At 46.3% G+C, this 14,232-nt stretch overlaps 1 protein-coding gene across 1 annotated transcript in view; it reads right to left on the bottom strand.

Annotated features, from left to right (window-relative positions):
- The window catches only part of rnf217 (ring finger protein 217), a 29,775-nt gene extending 16,969 nt beyond the window's left edge, over positions 1–12,806 (bottom strand). The window contains exon 1 of the mRNA XM_029676848.2: positions 11,769–12,806. Within this exon, the coding sequence (XP_029532708.1) occupies positions 11,769–12,680 (912 nt within the window). The 5' untranslated portion in view covers positions 12,681–12,806. The remainder of the gene's footprint in view (positions 1–11,768) is intronic.
- Between the last annotated feature and the right edge of the window lie 1,426 nt (positions 12,807–14,232).

Raw genomic sequence — 14,232 nt, 5'->3', positions numbered from 1 at the left:
ATTGTCCTGCTGAAAGGTGAATGTCTCCCAGTGTCTTTTGGAAAGTAGACTGAACCAGGTTTTCCTCTAGGATTTGGCCTGTGCTTAGCTCTATTCCATTTCTTTTTATCCTAAAAAAGCTCCCTAGTCCTTGTCGATGACAAGCATACCCATAACATGATGCAGCCACTGCCATTCTTGAATATTTGAAGAGTGGTACTCAGTGATGTGTTGTGTTGGCCACAAACATAACACTTTGTATTCAGGACATAATTTATTTGCCACATTTTTTGCAGTTTTACTTTAGAGCCTTATTGCATACAGGATGCACATCTTGGAATATATTTTATTCTGTACAGGCAGCCTTCTTTTCACTCTGTCATTTAGGTTAGTATTAGTATTGTGGAGTATGTTGTTGATCCATCCTCAGTTTTCTCCTATCACAGCCATTAACTGTTGTGAACCATTGGCTTCATGGTGAAATCCATGAGCAGTTTCTGTAACGATCTGAGTGTAGTGGGTGAGGAGTCAAGTGCAGGAAGCAGAGAGTTCAGGTGAGTGCTATTTTAATGCACCGAACAAACGGCGAACATAAGCAAACCCTCACGAACACACAGGGCGTAATGAGCAAACAAATGCCCCCAAACAGCGGGACTTAAACGGTCCAGGGAAAACCCACAAAATGGGAAAAACACAAAACCTATAGACGTGCACACAAGTGCACTAAAACAGATGGTCACAATAATTAATCCCGCACAAGGAACTCTGCGGGCCGGCTGACTAATAAAGCCTACTACCTAATTCAAAACAGGTGCACTCAATCAACACATAAGGAGGGGGAGGAAATAATCAGTAGCAGCTAGTAGGCCGGCGACGACGACCGCAGAGCGCCACCCGAACGGGAAGGGGAGTGTCCTTCGGTCGGAGTCGTGACAGTACCCCCCCTTGACGCGTGGCTCCCGCAGCGCGCCGACACCGGCCTCGAGGTCGACCCGGAGGACGAGGCGCAGGGCGATCCGGATGGAGGCGATGGAAATCCCTCAACATTGACGGATCCAAAATGTCCCTGGTGGGTACCCAGCACCTCTCCTCCGGACCGTACCCCTCCCAGTCCACGAGGTACTGCAGGCCCCTCACCCGGCGTCTCGAGTCCAGAATGGCCCGTATCGTATACGCCGGGGACCCCTCGATGTCCAGAGGGGGAGGAGGGACCTCCAGTACCCCATCGTCCTGTAGGGGACCAGCTACCACCGGCCTGAGGAGAGACACATGAAACGAGGGGTTAATACGATAATAGGAAGGGAGTTGTAATCGATAACACACCTCGTTTATTCTCCTCAGGACTTTGAACGGCCCTACACACTGCGGCCCAAGCTTCCGGCAGGGCACGCGGAGGGGTAGCTTTCGGGTCGAGAGCCAGACCCTGTCCCCTGGTACAAACACGGGGGCCTCACTGCGGTGGCGGTCAGCACTCCTTTTCTGCCGTCCACTAGCCTGTTGAAGGGATTCCTGGACGGCCCTCCAGGTCTCTTTGGAGCGCTGCACCCATTCCTCCACCGCAGGAGCCTCGGTCTGGCTCGGATGCCACGGTGCCAGGACCGGCTGGTACCCCAACACACACTGAAAGGGGGACACATTAGTAGAGGAGTGGCGTAGTGAATTCTGGGCCATTTCAGCCCAGGGGATGTATCTCGCCCACTCCCCTGGCCGGTCCTGGCAGTACGACCGCAGAAACCTACCCACCTCCTGGTTTACTCTCTCCACCTGCCCATTACTTTCGGGGTGATAACCGGAGGTCAGGCTGACCGAGACCCCCAGACGCTCCATGAACGCCCTCCATACCCGGGACGTGAACTGGGGACCCCGATCAGAGACGATGTCCTCCGGCACCCCGTAGTGCCGGAAGACGTGGGTGAATAATGCCTCCGCAGTCTGTAGGGCTGTTGGGATACCGGGCAACGGGAGGAGACGGCAGGACTTAGAGAACCGATCCACAATCACCAGAACCGTGGTGTTACCCTGAGACGGGGGAAGGTCGGTCAGGAAATCTACGGATAGATGTGACCATGGCCGTTGTGGAACGGGGAGGGGTTGTAACTTCCCTCTAGGAAGGTGCCTAGGAGCCTTACTCTGGGCGCATACCGAACAGGAGGAGACATAAACCTTAACGTCCCTAGCCAAGGTAGGCCACCAATACCTCCCCCGAAGGCTCCCCACTGTCCTCCTCACCCCAGGGTGACCCGAGGAGGGTAGGACGTGAGCCCACCGAATCAGTTGGTCCCGAACACCAAGCGGCACGTACCTCCGCCCCGCCGGACACTGAGGAGGCGCGGGTTCAGCCCGTAACGCCCGCTCGATGTCCGAGTCCACCTCCCATACCACCGGTGCCATCAGCTTTGAGGCCGGAAGGATGGGAGTAGGTTCGGTGGACCTATCCTCCGTGTCGTAAAGGCGGGACAGTGCGTCCGCCTTCACGTTCTGGGAGCCCGGTCTATATGATAAAGTGAACCGGAATCGAGTGAAAAACATGGCCCACCTTGCCTGCCGCGGGTTCAGTCTCCTAGCTGCCCGAATATACTCCAGATTTTGGTGGTCGGTCCAGATGAGAAAGGGGTGCTTAGCCCCCTCAAGCCAGTGTCTCCACACTTTCAGAGCCCTGACCACCGCTAACAACTCCCGGTCCCCCACATCATAGTTACGCTCCACTGGGCTGAGCTTACTCGAGAAGAAAGCGCAGGGGCGGAGTTTTGGTGGCGTACCCGAGCGCTGTGATAGCACGGCACCCACCCCAGCCTCGGACGCGTCCACCTCCACTATGAATGCTAGAGAGGGGTCCGGATGCGCCAACACGGGTGCATCCGTGAACAGCGCCCTCAACCTGTTGAAAGCTCTGTCCGCCTCTGCTGACCATAGCAACCGCACCGGGCCCCCCTTTAGCAGTGAGGTAATGGGAGCCGCTACCTGGCCAAAACCCCGGATAAACCTCCGGTAGTAGTTGGCAAAACCCAAAAACCGCTGCACCTCTTTTACCGTGGTTGGAGTCGGCCAATTACGCACGGCCTTACTGCGGTCACCCTCCATCTCCACCCCCGAGGTGGAAATGCGATAACCCAGAAAGGAGACGGCTCGTTTGGAGAACACACACTTCTCAGCCTTGACATATAGGTCATGCTCCAGCAGTCTACCAAGCACCTTGCGTACCAGAGACACATGCGCGGCGTGAGTGGCTGAGTAGATCAGAATGTCATCGATATAAACAACCACTCCCTGCCCGTGCAGGTCCCTGAGAATATCGTCTACAAAGGATTGAAAAATGGCTGGAGCATTTTTTAACCCATACGGCATGACGCAGTACTCATAGTGGCCCGATGTGGTACTAAATGCGGTTTTCCACTCGTCTCCCTTCCGAATACGCACCAGGCTATACACGCTCCTGAGATCCAATTTTGTGAAGAACTGCGCTCCCTGAAAGGATTCCACTGCCGTAGCAATGAGAGGTAGTGGGTAGCTGAACCCCACTGTGATGGCATTTAGACCTCTATAATCAATACACGGACGCAATCCTCCCTCCTTCTTCTTCACAAAAAAGAAACTCGAGGAGACGGGTGAAATGGAGGACCGAATGTACCCCTGTCCCAGAGACTCCGTGATATATGTCTCCATAGCCAACGTCTCCTCTTGGGACAATGGGTACACGTGACTCTTGGGAAGCGCAGCGTTACCCTGGGAGATCTATCGCACAATCCCGTCCCGGTCGATGTGGTGGTAATTTAGTCGCCTTCTTTTTACTAAAAGCGATTGCCAAATCGGCATACTCGGGGGGAATGCACACTGTGGGACCCTGGTCTGGACTTTCCACCGAGGTGGCACCGACGGAAACTCCCAGACACCTTCCAGAACACTCCTCTGACCACCCCTGGAGAACCCCCCTGTTTCCACAAAATGTTAGGATTGTGCCGGGCCAGCCAGGGAATCCCTAACACCACTGGAAACGCAGGCGAATCAATAATATAGAGACTGATACGCTCCCTATGATTCCCCTGCGTTACCATGTCCAGTGGGATCGTGGTCTCCCTGACCATCCCTGACCCTAATGGCCGGCTATCTAGGGAGTGCACGGGAAAGGGAGAATCTATCGGCACAAGCGGAACACCTAATTTAATAGCAAGTCCGCGATCCATAAAGTTCCCAGCTGCGCCTGAATCGACTAGCGCCCTATGCTGGGAAGAGGGAAAAAATTTAAGAAAAAAAATCAAGACAAACATGTGACCAACAGGGGGTTCTGGGTGAGTTTGGTGTGGACTCACCTGGGGTGATCGAGAAATGTTCCGCCTGCCATCTCGACTCCCAGACGGACCCCCCCAGCACCGATCGGCCCTGTGTCCTCTCCGACCACAGTTGGTGCAGAGGGAGCCTCCTCCTCCGGTACCCCTCGGCAAAGCCCCTCCCAACTCCATCGGAACAGGAGTGGAGGTGCTGGGTGGTGGAACACACAGGACCCTCTCCAAACGCCCGCGGGCAGCCAGCAGATTGTCCAGTCGGATGGACATGTCAATTAGCTCATCCAATGAAAGAGCGGTGTCCCGACATGCTAGCTCCCTGCGGACGTCCTCCCGGAGACTACACCTGTAGTGGTTGATAAGGGCCCTGTCGTTCCACCCGGATCCTGCTGCCAAGGTACGGAACTCCAACGCGTAATCCTGGGCGCTCCTTTTCTCCTGCCGAAGATGGAATAGTCGTTCTCCCGCCGCTCGGCCATCTGGAGGATGGTCAAACACGGCGCGGAAGCGGCGAGAAAACTCGGGGTACTGCTCCTTAGCTGAGTCTGGGCCATTCCAAACTGTATTTGCCCACTCCAGAGCACGACCCGTGAGGCAGGAGATGAGGACATTCACCCTCTCCGCTCCCGAGGGAGTAGGTCTGACGGTGGCCAGGTACAGTTCTAGCTGGAGTAAGAACCCTGGCACCCTGCTGCCGCTCCATCATAGACCCTCGGGAGCGTAAGACGGAGGGTGCTGGAGTCGGGAGATGGGGAGTCCTGAGGAGGAGGGGCCAAAGGTGGAGAGAGGAGACCGCTTCTCTCCATCGGTCCATTCTCTCCATCACCAGATCCATCGCCGTTCCGATCCGATGGAGAACGGTGGTGTGATGTAGAACCCTCTCTTCCATCGATGGGAGGGGAGTGGCTGTTGCTCCTGCTGACTCCATTCCTCAGAGGTGCGGGATTCTGTAACGATCTGAGTGTAGTGGGTGAGGGGTCAAGTGCAGGAAGCAGAGAGTTCAGGTGAGTGCTATTTTAATGCACCGAACAAACGGCGAACATAAGCAAACCCTCACGAACACACAGGGCGTAATGAGCAAACAAATGCCCCCAAACAGCGGGACTTAAACGGTCCAGGGAAAACCCACAAAATGGGAAAAACACAAAACCTATAGACGTGCACACAAGTGCACTAAAACAGATGGTCACAATAATTAATCCCGCACAAGGAACTCTGCGGGCCGGCTGACTAATAAAGCCTACTACCTAATTCAAAACAGGTGCACTCAATCAACACATAAGGAGGGGGAGGAAATAATCAGTAGCAGCTAGTAGGCCGGCGACGACGACCGCCGAGCGCCACCCGAACGGGAAGGGGAGTGTCCTTCGGTCGGAGTCGTGACAGTTTCCTTCCTCTCCGGCAACTGAGTTCGGAAGGACGCCTGTATCTTTCTAGTGACTGGGTGTATTGATACACCATCCAAAGTGTAATTAATAACCTCATCATGCTCAAAGGGATATGCATTGTCTGCTTTCTAGTATTTTTACCCATCTACCAATAAGTGCCTTTCTTTGCGAGGCAGTGGAAAAACTCCCTGGTCTTTGCGATTGAATCTGTGTCTGAAATTCACTGCTTGACTGAGGGACCTTACTGATAATTACATGTGTGGGGTACGAGGAAGAGGTAGTCATTCAAAAATCATGTTAAACACTATTATTGCACACAGAGTGAGTCCATGCAACTTATTATGTGACTTGTTGGTGAAATTCTTACTCCTGAACTTCCTTGCCATAACAAAGGGGTTGAATACTTATTGACCCAAGACGATTCCGCTTTCACTTTGAATTAATTAGTAAAAATTTCTAAAACATAATCCCACTTTGACATTGTAGGGTATTGCGTGTTCTAGGCCAATGACACAACATCTCAATTTAATCCATTTTAAAATTCAGCCTGTAACACAACAAAATGTGGAAAAAGTCAAGGGGTGTTGAATCATTTATTGAAGGTACTGTAAATATCTGCTCCGAATTAAGATTGAAAGATGTCTGCAGAAAGAATTGGGTGTCAGCTATGACATACTTGAGTTTACCTTGAGTTTGAACAAAATGTATTTTGGTTATGTTAATGAACTACAGTAAATGAAATGGATTTACACCCGGTAACGGAATTACAGTTTGGACATCACAGCACAGCAAAGCAGAGCACAGAATAGTACAGTAAAGTAGAGTATAGTTCAGTATAGTAGAGTACCACATAGTGTTCTCTACTCTACTTTTCCTTCATGTACTCTATTGTACTGCTGTGCTCTGCTCTGCTCACTGTACTGTACTGTGCTGTACTCAGTAATGTATTGTACTGTCCAAACTTGTGAAACATGGTAGGTTCAGAGAAAGGCAGAGAGAGAGAGATAGAGAGGGGTTGTCCAGACGAAGACACTTAGTTTGACCGCCAGACAAAAGAAAGAAAACAGTTATGAGCTGAACATAACAGTATGCAAGTGGAAGGGACAACAGTAGCAGGTGACCCCACTGTGGTTTGTGACTATTATAATTTCCCATTGAGGCTAATTTAGTTGCAGTATTTCTGTTACCGACGTGGTAACAGAAACGACTTTTAATCTCTTAATAATTCATAAACAAATTTGATATCAGTAAAATCACTATAACTAATTGGTAGGTCTACTATTACTTTTTACTTCTGTGAACTTCATTATCCTCCCTCCTCATGAGGGAGAGAAATTAGAAAATATCTTAAAAGGTGCTACACCTAGAATTTCTCCCCTACAGTATGTGGAAGCTAGGTGAATTGGAATAGCACTAGGCTGCATTAAAAACAAATCTCCCCCGTAACATGGCGGAGACTCGTGCTTGAGCCTTGTTATTGAAAATATATTTCACAGAGATTTAGAAGGTACAATGATTCCCTACCATATTAAGTGTTTGCTTTCTCAAATACACAAAAACTGAACGAACAGTGTAGAATTTGTTCAACATTGGCCGTTTTACCCGATTTCCACCAGATAACCACAAAGTCAAAACAGCTTTCCCATTTTGACAACAGATGCCGCACCAGCAGGAGAAATCAATAGGCGAATATCACAGCTAATCACAACACTTGCGGGTAAGTAATACTGTGAAACACTATCCTCCCACTACTAGTGCAGATATACTGTATCATGAACATTTTCTGAAATTACAATGCAAAAATTTGGTAACAGAATTCAAGGCACAAGGCAACATTTCTTAAAACTTACAGAAGGTAAACAATTTCTCCAAAACTAAATATAAGTGTTGATATTAGTTGGTAGGGTCTTTACGTCAACATCATTGTGTTTTGATGTATTTCTGATACCTTTTAAGACATTTTCTGGAAGACGTTTTCTAAAACCCCCTTTTCCTTCTGTTTATCCAAAAATCGAAGCCTTTGCTTATGCCAACATTTTCTTATGGAAAATGGTTGAAAAATGTATCTATGCTTTCATTTCCCCCAAAATATAGACTCTCAGCTTTCATTTGACACCCAAATTGATATGCTCCTATGAACTTCGTATGTTGGCGCTGATGGGTCTTTTACATGGAAATGCTCTTGTGCTGTATCAGTCCCTATCCTGACCTTGATGAGTCAAGGACTAAATTGGATTTGAGTCAAGGAACAGTCTGCAATCTGATGCTACATAGACGACAATAACAAGATCCGTCTTGGTGGCCAACTGACATTGTCTTCAGAGAGAACAAACAGCAGCACACAGCCTCTCGTGGAAGAGCAACGGGATTTCATTAGGTGCTACAGGGACAGAGCTCTGTGATTAGGCCAGCGTTTTCCAAGCTAGGGGTCGCGGCCACATGTGGGGTCGCCTGATTTGAAACCCTGAAAAAATAAAATAATAATAATAATCACACTTTGTTCATAGAACCAGGGTTACGGCAGTAACCTCCAGTAGCCGCTAGAGGTCTGCTTTCTTCCTACAAATGAGGCTGTATCTTTTGAACGGTTGAAGCTACAAAATATTAGGACCCTATTACTGAAAGATAAGACACTCTGGAACGTGTACGTGTGTCCTGTTTCACTCTACAATGCCAACAAGCACAGGACCCATTAAAACAGAGATCACCCAGCTCAACGTGTAGTTGTGATTTACACTGAACAAAAATATAAATGCAACATGTAAAGTGCTGGTCCCTTACCTCATGAGCTGAAATAAAAGATCCCAGATATTTTTTCTATTATGCACAAAAAAACGTATTTCCCTCATATTGTGTGCACAAATTTATTTACATCCCTTTTAGAGAGCATTTCTCCTTTGCCAAGATAATCCATCAACCTGACAGGTGTGGCATATCAAGAAGCTGATTCAACAGCATGATCATTACACAGGTGCACCTAGTGCTGGGGACAATCAAAGGCCACTCTAAAATGTGCAGTTGTGTCACACAACACAATGCCACAGATGTCTAAAGTGTTGAGAGAGTGTGCAATCGGCATTCTGACTGCAGGAACGTCTTCCAGAGCAGTTCCCCGAGAATTGAATGTTCATTTCTCTACCATAAGCCACCTCCAATGTCATTTCAGAGAATTTGGCAGTACACACAACTGGCCTCACGACCATAACCACGCCAGCACAGAACCTCCACATCTGGTTTCTTACCCTGCGGGATCGTCTGGGGCCACCCACCCAGACAGCTGATGAAACTGAGGAGTATTTCTGTCTGTATTAAAGCCCTTTTGTGGGGAAAAAATACATTCTGCTTCGCTGGGCCTGGTTCCCCAGTGGGTGGGCCTGGCTCCTAAGTGGGTGGGCCTGTGCCCTCCCAGGCCCACCCATGGCTGTCATGTGAAATCCATAAACGATGGCGTAATGAATGTATTTTTGATGTACTGATTTCCTTATATGAACTGTAGGTTAGTAAAATTGTGGAAATTGTTACATGTTGCGTTTGTGATTTTTTTTGTATGCATTTGGTTGAGTTGTCAACTAACAAATTCAATGTGAAATCAACAACAAATGTCACCATGTCATTGGATTTATGTTCAAATTTGGGCTACGCTATTGACTCTTTGCAAATCCAATCAGTTTTTGCACATTGATTCAACGTCATCACAGATGTTTGGGGTTGAAATTAAATCTTTGCCCAATGGGCAGGCACTAAATCAGACTGTGGAAAATGAACATATTTTCTACACAGAAGATCACACAACATTATTGCCTGATTATCTTCTGAACTTCCCAATACCTTTCTGATGCATTCCAGTCACTTCAAACCATACTTTCAGATTGAAATACGGTCAAAAGTACTGTCAGACTGATTTGTAATAGACTCTCATAGCCACAATTATTAAAGTAAACATTGGCCGTTGATCACATCACTTTAATTATTATTATTATTTTTTACATTGCGGGGTTGTGAAAAACGCTGGGGAACCCCTGGATTAGGCTATCAATTACAGCCACATATTACAATCTCTAACCCTACCTCTGCTGCTGCCATCAGCCGTGAGGATAGACAGCACACCCACAGCACTCAGCCAACAAATCCATTTTGCAGGCAGTCAGTCAGTGCCTTCACTGATGTTGCAATTTCTTTAGTCAATTTCTTTACTTGTTTTTTTCTACATCCTCCATATCTGTGCAAACCACCCACAGACACCACACACAGGTTTTCTGTGTTAGCCGTCCATAGAAACTTTGTATACCATAGTCATCCCACACAGTCATCCCACACTTTATTCAAGGATAGACAGGGACACGGATACATTCTCTGGGGAATGCCTAACATATCCCTTCACTTTACACTCAGTAGCACAGAGTTGGGCCTAGTTATCCTGTTGAATTCCATAGCACAGCACTGTCGCAGATTGTTCCTTACATGAGGAGCCAGTAGGTTCAGCAAGCAGGAAGCACATGGCTTCCCTAAACAAGGAAAACAATGGCTGAAGCAGGCAGCACAGTTACAACACAATGGGATATTCCTTCCATCCCTTCTCCCCAAGCAGCCCAGCAAAATACTGACACATAGGCATAACACTAATACTACGATGGAAACTTGTTAAACCTGTTAATTTATCACTATACTAACCTACATCCCAATTACTTGTCTCTCTTCCAGGCTGCAGCGGAGACAGACTATTTTGACTGGGTCTACCTCAGGTAGTTGAGCACATGGTGTACAGTGTAATACTAGACCCCAGCACTCTCCCAGCTGACTGCCCCAGCAGGTGTTCCTCCTCGTGGTAACTAGTCTGAGCACATGGACCATTGGGTATACAGTACGACACAGGCAGCCAAATGTCTACATACCACTACATACTGCACCTGGATAAGCTATTGACATGCCAATGAGCTAGGGAGTGTCTCAAATGATCCCAAAGCTAATCCAATGAGGGTAAACATACATTTGTGTTGTGAAAACCCACAATAATCACAACAGGTAGGCCTCGTTTGAATATGTATAGGCCCTATCTATTTCTGTGTCACTAGCTACATTTCCATCAAATTGGCGACAGATTTTCATGGGAATATTCTAATTTCCGCATGAAGAGAATATGTGCATTTTTCCCACCAGTGGTGTGTTTCTACCAGACTTTATGCAGATAAAAAGCAGTGCGTCATGACGTAGTGCACATAAAATGTAATGCTTCCCTTCCGTTTTCATGTAACGAATAAAAATGTAACGTTTAATGTGTATCTATCGCATTTTCAACTCTACCAATAGTTTTTTTTCACAAAAACTGTTGCGTTAAATAGCAAATGTGCCTACACTGGTCTTGGCTCCTTCGCTCTAGCCAACAGCCCTTGGGCTAAATGGTGTATGATTTCAATAGGTTTCCTATGGGGGATTGACAGTATCATTTAAAACAACATGTTGTGTGGAACTCCAACCGTCTTTGTGGTACGATTTGAATGTTGAAATGTTTATTTTCGGACTATTTGAGTATATTTATCAGCCAAAACATGACACCCACCGTGTACTCAAGAGCATGTTGTGTCTCAACCGATGGCGGGAACGACACAAACACCTTTGACCCTATTTTACATCATCTAAGCTACAATATATACAAATATGAAGAAAACAAATCGCCTTTTATGCGTTTTTAGATAACATTAGATTAGATTACATTAAAAGGTTCAAAAAATGCGTTTCAAAAAAATAAAAAAAAACGTTTTTTTCCAGAAATTATAAAATGTTGACAACACTAAGCTTTTAAATTATGTCAATCTCAACCGTTTATCTTTTCCAGTGAGGAAGACATGGGTGTCTCATGGTTATAGTGGGCTATGCAAAATGGGTCACCTTTGAGCACCTTATCTCTTGAATGTTTTGGCATTCAGGTCCAAAAAATACCTTTCTCTTAGCACGTCTACAATGGGCAACTATGTATGGAAGGTTTCGTTTAAATCAAAAGGGTTGCGGATTTATCCTGTGTCTATTGAACGCACACACACACACACTTCATCCAAACGGCTTGACATAGAAAACATGTGACGCTGGAGACAGCCTTCAGTGAACTGTGATGCCAGGTTTATACCTGTGAACTGATGTATCTCTTCAGGCATTCCTCGCAGACAGCCTTCTTGCAACAATGTAGCGGCTTTATGTGCTTGTCGTCCAGACAGATGCGACAGGTCAAGACAATTGATACATTGTAATCCCCGTTGTAAAAGTTGTTCAGAGTTCTAGGATCAATCAGGTTCGATAGGGTGTATGGCTCCGGGACAGAGGGGTGGCCTAGTTCCAAATCGCTCTGCTGCTGCAAATCCGTGGATGGCTCTCTGGCGACGTTTGATGTTGACGGAGTTATCGCCCCATTATATTGGTGTTCTCCGGCATTGTCAGCCGGTTTCCTGTAGTTATCGTTTGCAATACAGTATACCGTACAGTAAACATGTTCCTTCAACTGTACGACATCGTCGTCAGCCCTGCTACTTTCACAAATTTCGTCAGAATCTGTTACATCGACTTCATCCAAATCGGATGACGTTAATCCCTCTGTGTGATCTGCGATTTGCTCTTCTCCACCCTTCGTTTCACTACCACTTGACTTTTCAAGGTCCACACAATCAGTTCGTTCATTTAAAACAATTTCTACCACGGCATCCTCTGGCTCTTTTTGGTCATCTGCTGAATTGTTATTGGAATTCGGGGGGGATCTCGTCGTCCCGAAATTCCTCAAAATATCCACTGCAGTCGGTTTTCTGAAACTGTATCCTTCAACATTTTCTTTACAAGTCGTTCCCTCAGGTCTGTGTTTGTGCGTCTCCGATGCCCCGTCTTGTACTCGGATCTTTGTTTCCCAGGCATCTTGAATAAAATCTGTGCCTGATGTCTCAACTTTATCAAACACTTCTGATGGATTGCAGACTGTCTCTTCGTCATAACTGCTGACAAAACTAGGCATTGTACACTTGTAAACATTGAGAGAAATGTGTTCATCTTCCATTCCCAAGGTATAACTCCCCGACCATGCACACGTTGTCGCTTCCCCTCCAACTCCAGTCCAGATACTAACAAAACAAAACAAAGCCCAAGTCTGTATTTCTGCTTCCGGGTCTGCGTGTGGGAGAAAATAAATCCGTAACGTGGTAGCTGTTTGACTTCATCCAAACATCCAGCTCTTTAGCTGTGGCAAACGGCAGCGCATTTGTCAATGAAAAATAAGCAAGAAGATTTCATACATATCCACCTATTACGTTTTGGTTTTATATGACTTTGATAGTGCAGTCTGGGGGATCCTTGTCTGCCCAGCGACAGGCTACCTCTAACCAAGGTAGAAACAATCTGGCACTGTATGATCTGTCATTTATACGCAATTGTGCACAAAGGGCGCACCTAATCAATCTATGGACGCACCTGATGCCATAAATCATAAAGGACAACATTTTGATTCCACAAATTGAGGAATACCTCAAAAATTTTAGAAAATTACGGTATTCCAATTATAATATCCATATTTGGTCAGATTATAATACCTTCTACCATGACACTTGCCAATTCAGGCTACTAGAGGCTTTCAATAAAACAATTCAAAATCGGAAAGTGATGGCACTTCATTTCACAATTGAATATATTTATTCCATTTATGTATTTGCCAATGAAATAATCATCAGCAATACATGTGTGGTCCAGTGGCACACTGACAACATCAACAGTCAACAGAAGAGGGTAGTATAGTCTATAACACAACATCACAACTGGGGAATTTGCATTTAGGATATGTAACTGCGACAGAGGAAATCTGGTTTGCAAGTCGATATAGAAAACGTAAAAAAGACAAGCATATGTGCAGACTGTACAGTTTTCTTCAGAAGGGCTTCAGGGCTAAATTACCTTCATATTAGGCCACCAGGGCTAATGGATACGTGCTGAATCAACCCTGTGGTCAAATGAGTCGATTTTTTCCAATGCCAAATGGTACCTTGGGGCTGCGTTTTATATATGCATGATTAATATACAGTGCAGAGAGGGAGAAATTCAGCTAAGACAAACAACTTTCACACATAGAGTTAATATTGTATTTAAGAAGCCAACTGTAAACATGTGGATATGTTAGCTTGGTAGTAAAATGACTAATACCATATTGGTATCAAAACTAGGTTCATCAAGATAACCTCTTGATAGGTAGTATCATGAATATGTGAACATTAAACAGTGTATTGTGTATTAAACTGTTTATAAGCATGCTTGTTAATATTGCAAATACCATTTTTTTAACATGGCATATTTTACATTCAAAATACAGCGGAGATGCTGACTTAGACTCTGAAATCCTCCTCACTGGGAAAAGCAATGAAACAAAGTAATACTGTGATATGGCTCATGATCAGTCATTACTCGCTCTGAGGCTTCCCAACCTCATTATATCATATACACTTCTCCACTACAAATGGTTCCTGTGGCAGGAGACCCAGACGGAATGATTGACGGAGGCAAAGAGGAGACAGACACTAATGGGTAGGAATGCCTATGTCATCAGAAAAAGAGCTCGAAAGATG

Source organism: Oncorhynchus nerka, linkage group LG13, assembly GCF_034236695.1.
Source record: "Oncorhynchus nerka isolate Pitt River linkage group LG13, Oner_Uvic_2.0, whole genome shotgun sequence".
In the NCBI taxonomy this organism is placed as follows: domain Eukaryota; kingdom Metazoa; phylum Chordata; class Actinopteri; order Salmoniformes; family Salmonidae; genus Oncorhynchus; species Oncorhynchus nerka.
Note: the sequence above shows the minus strand (reverse complement) of the source record. Positions and strands in the feature narration are given on the sequence as shown.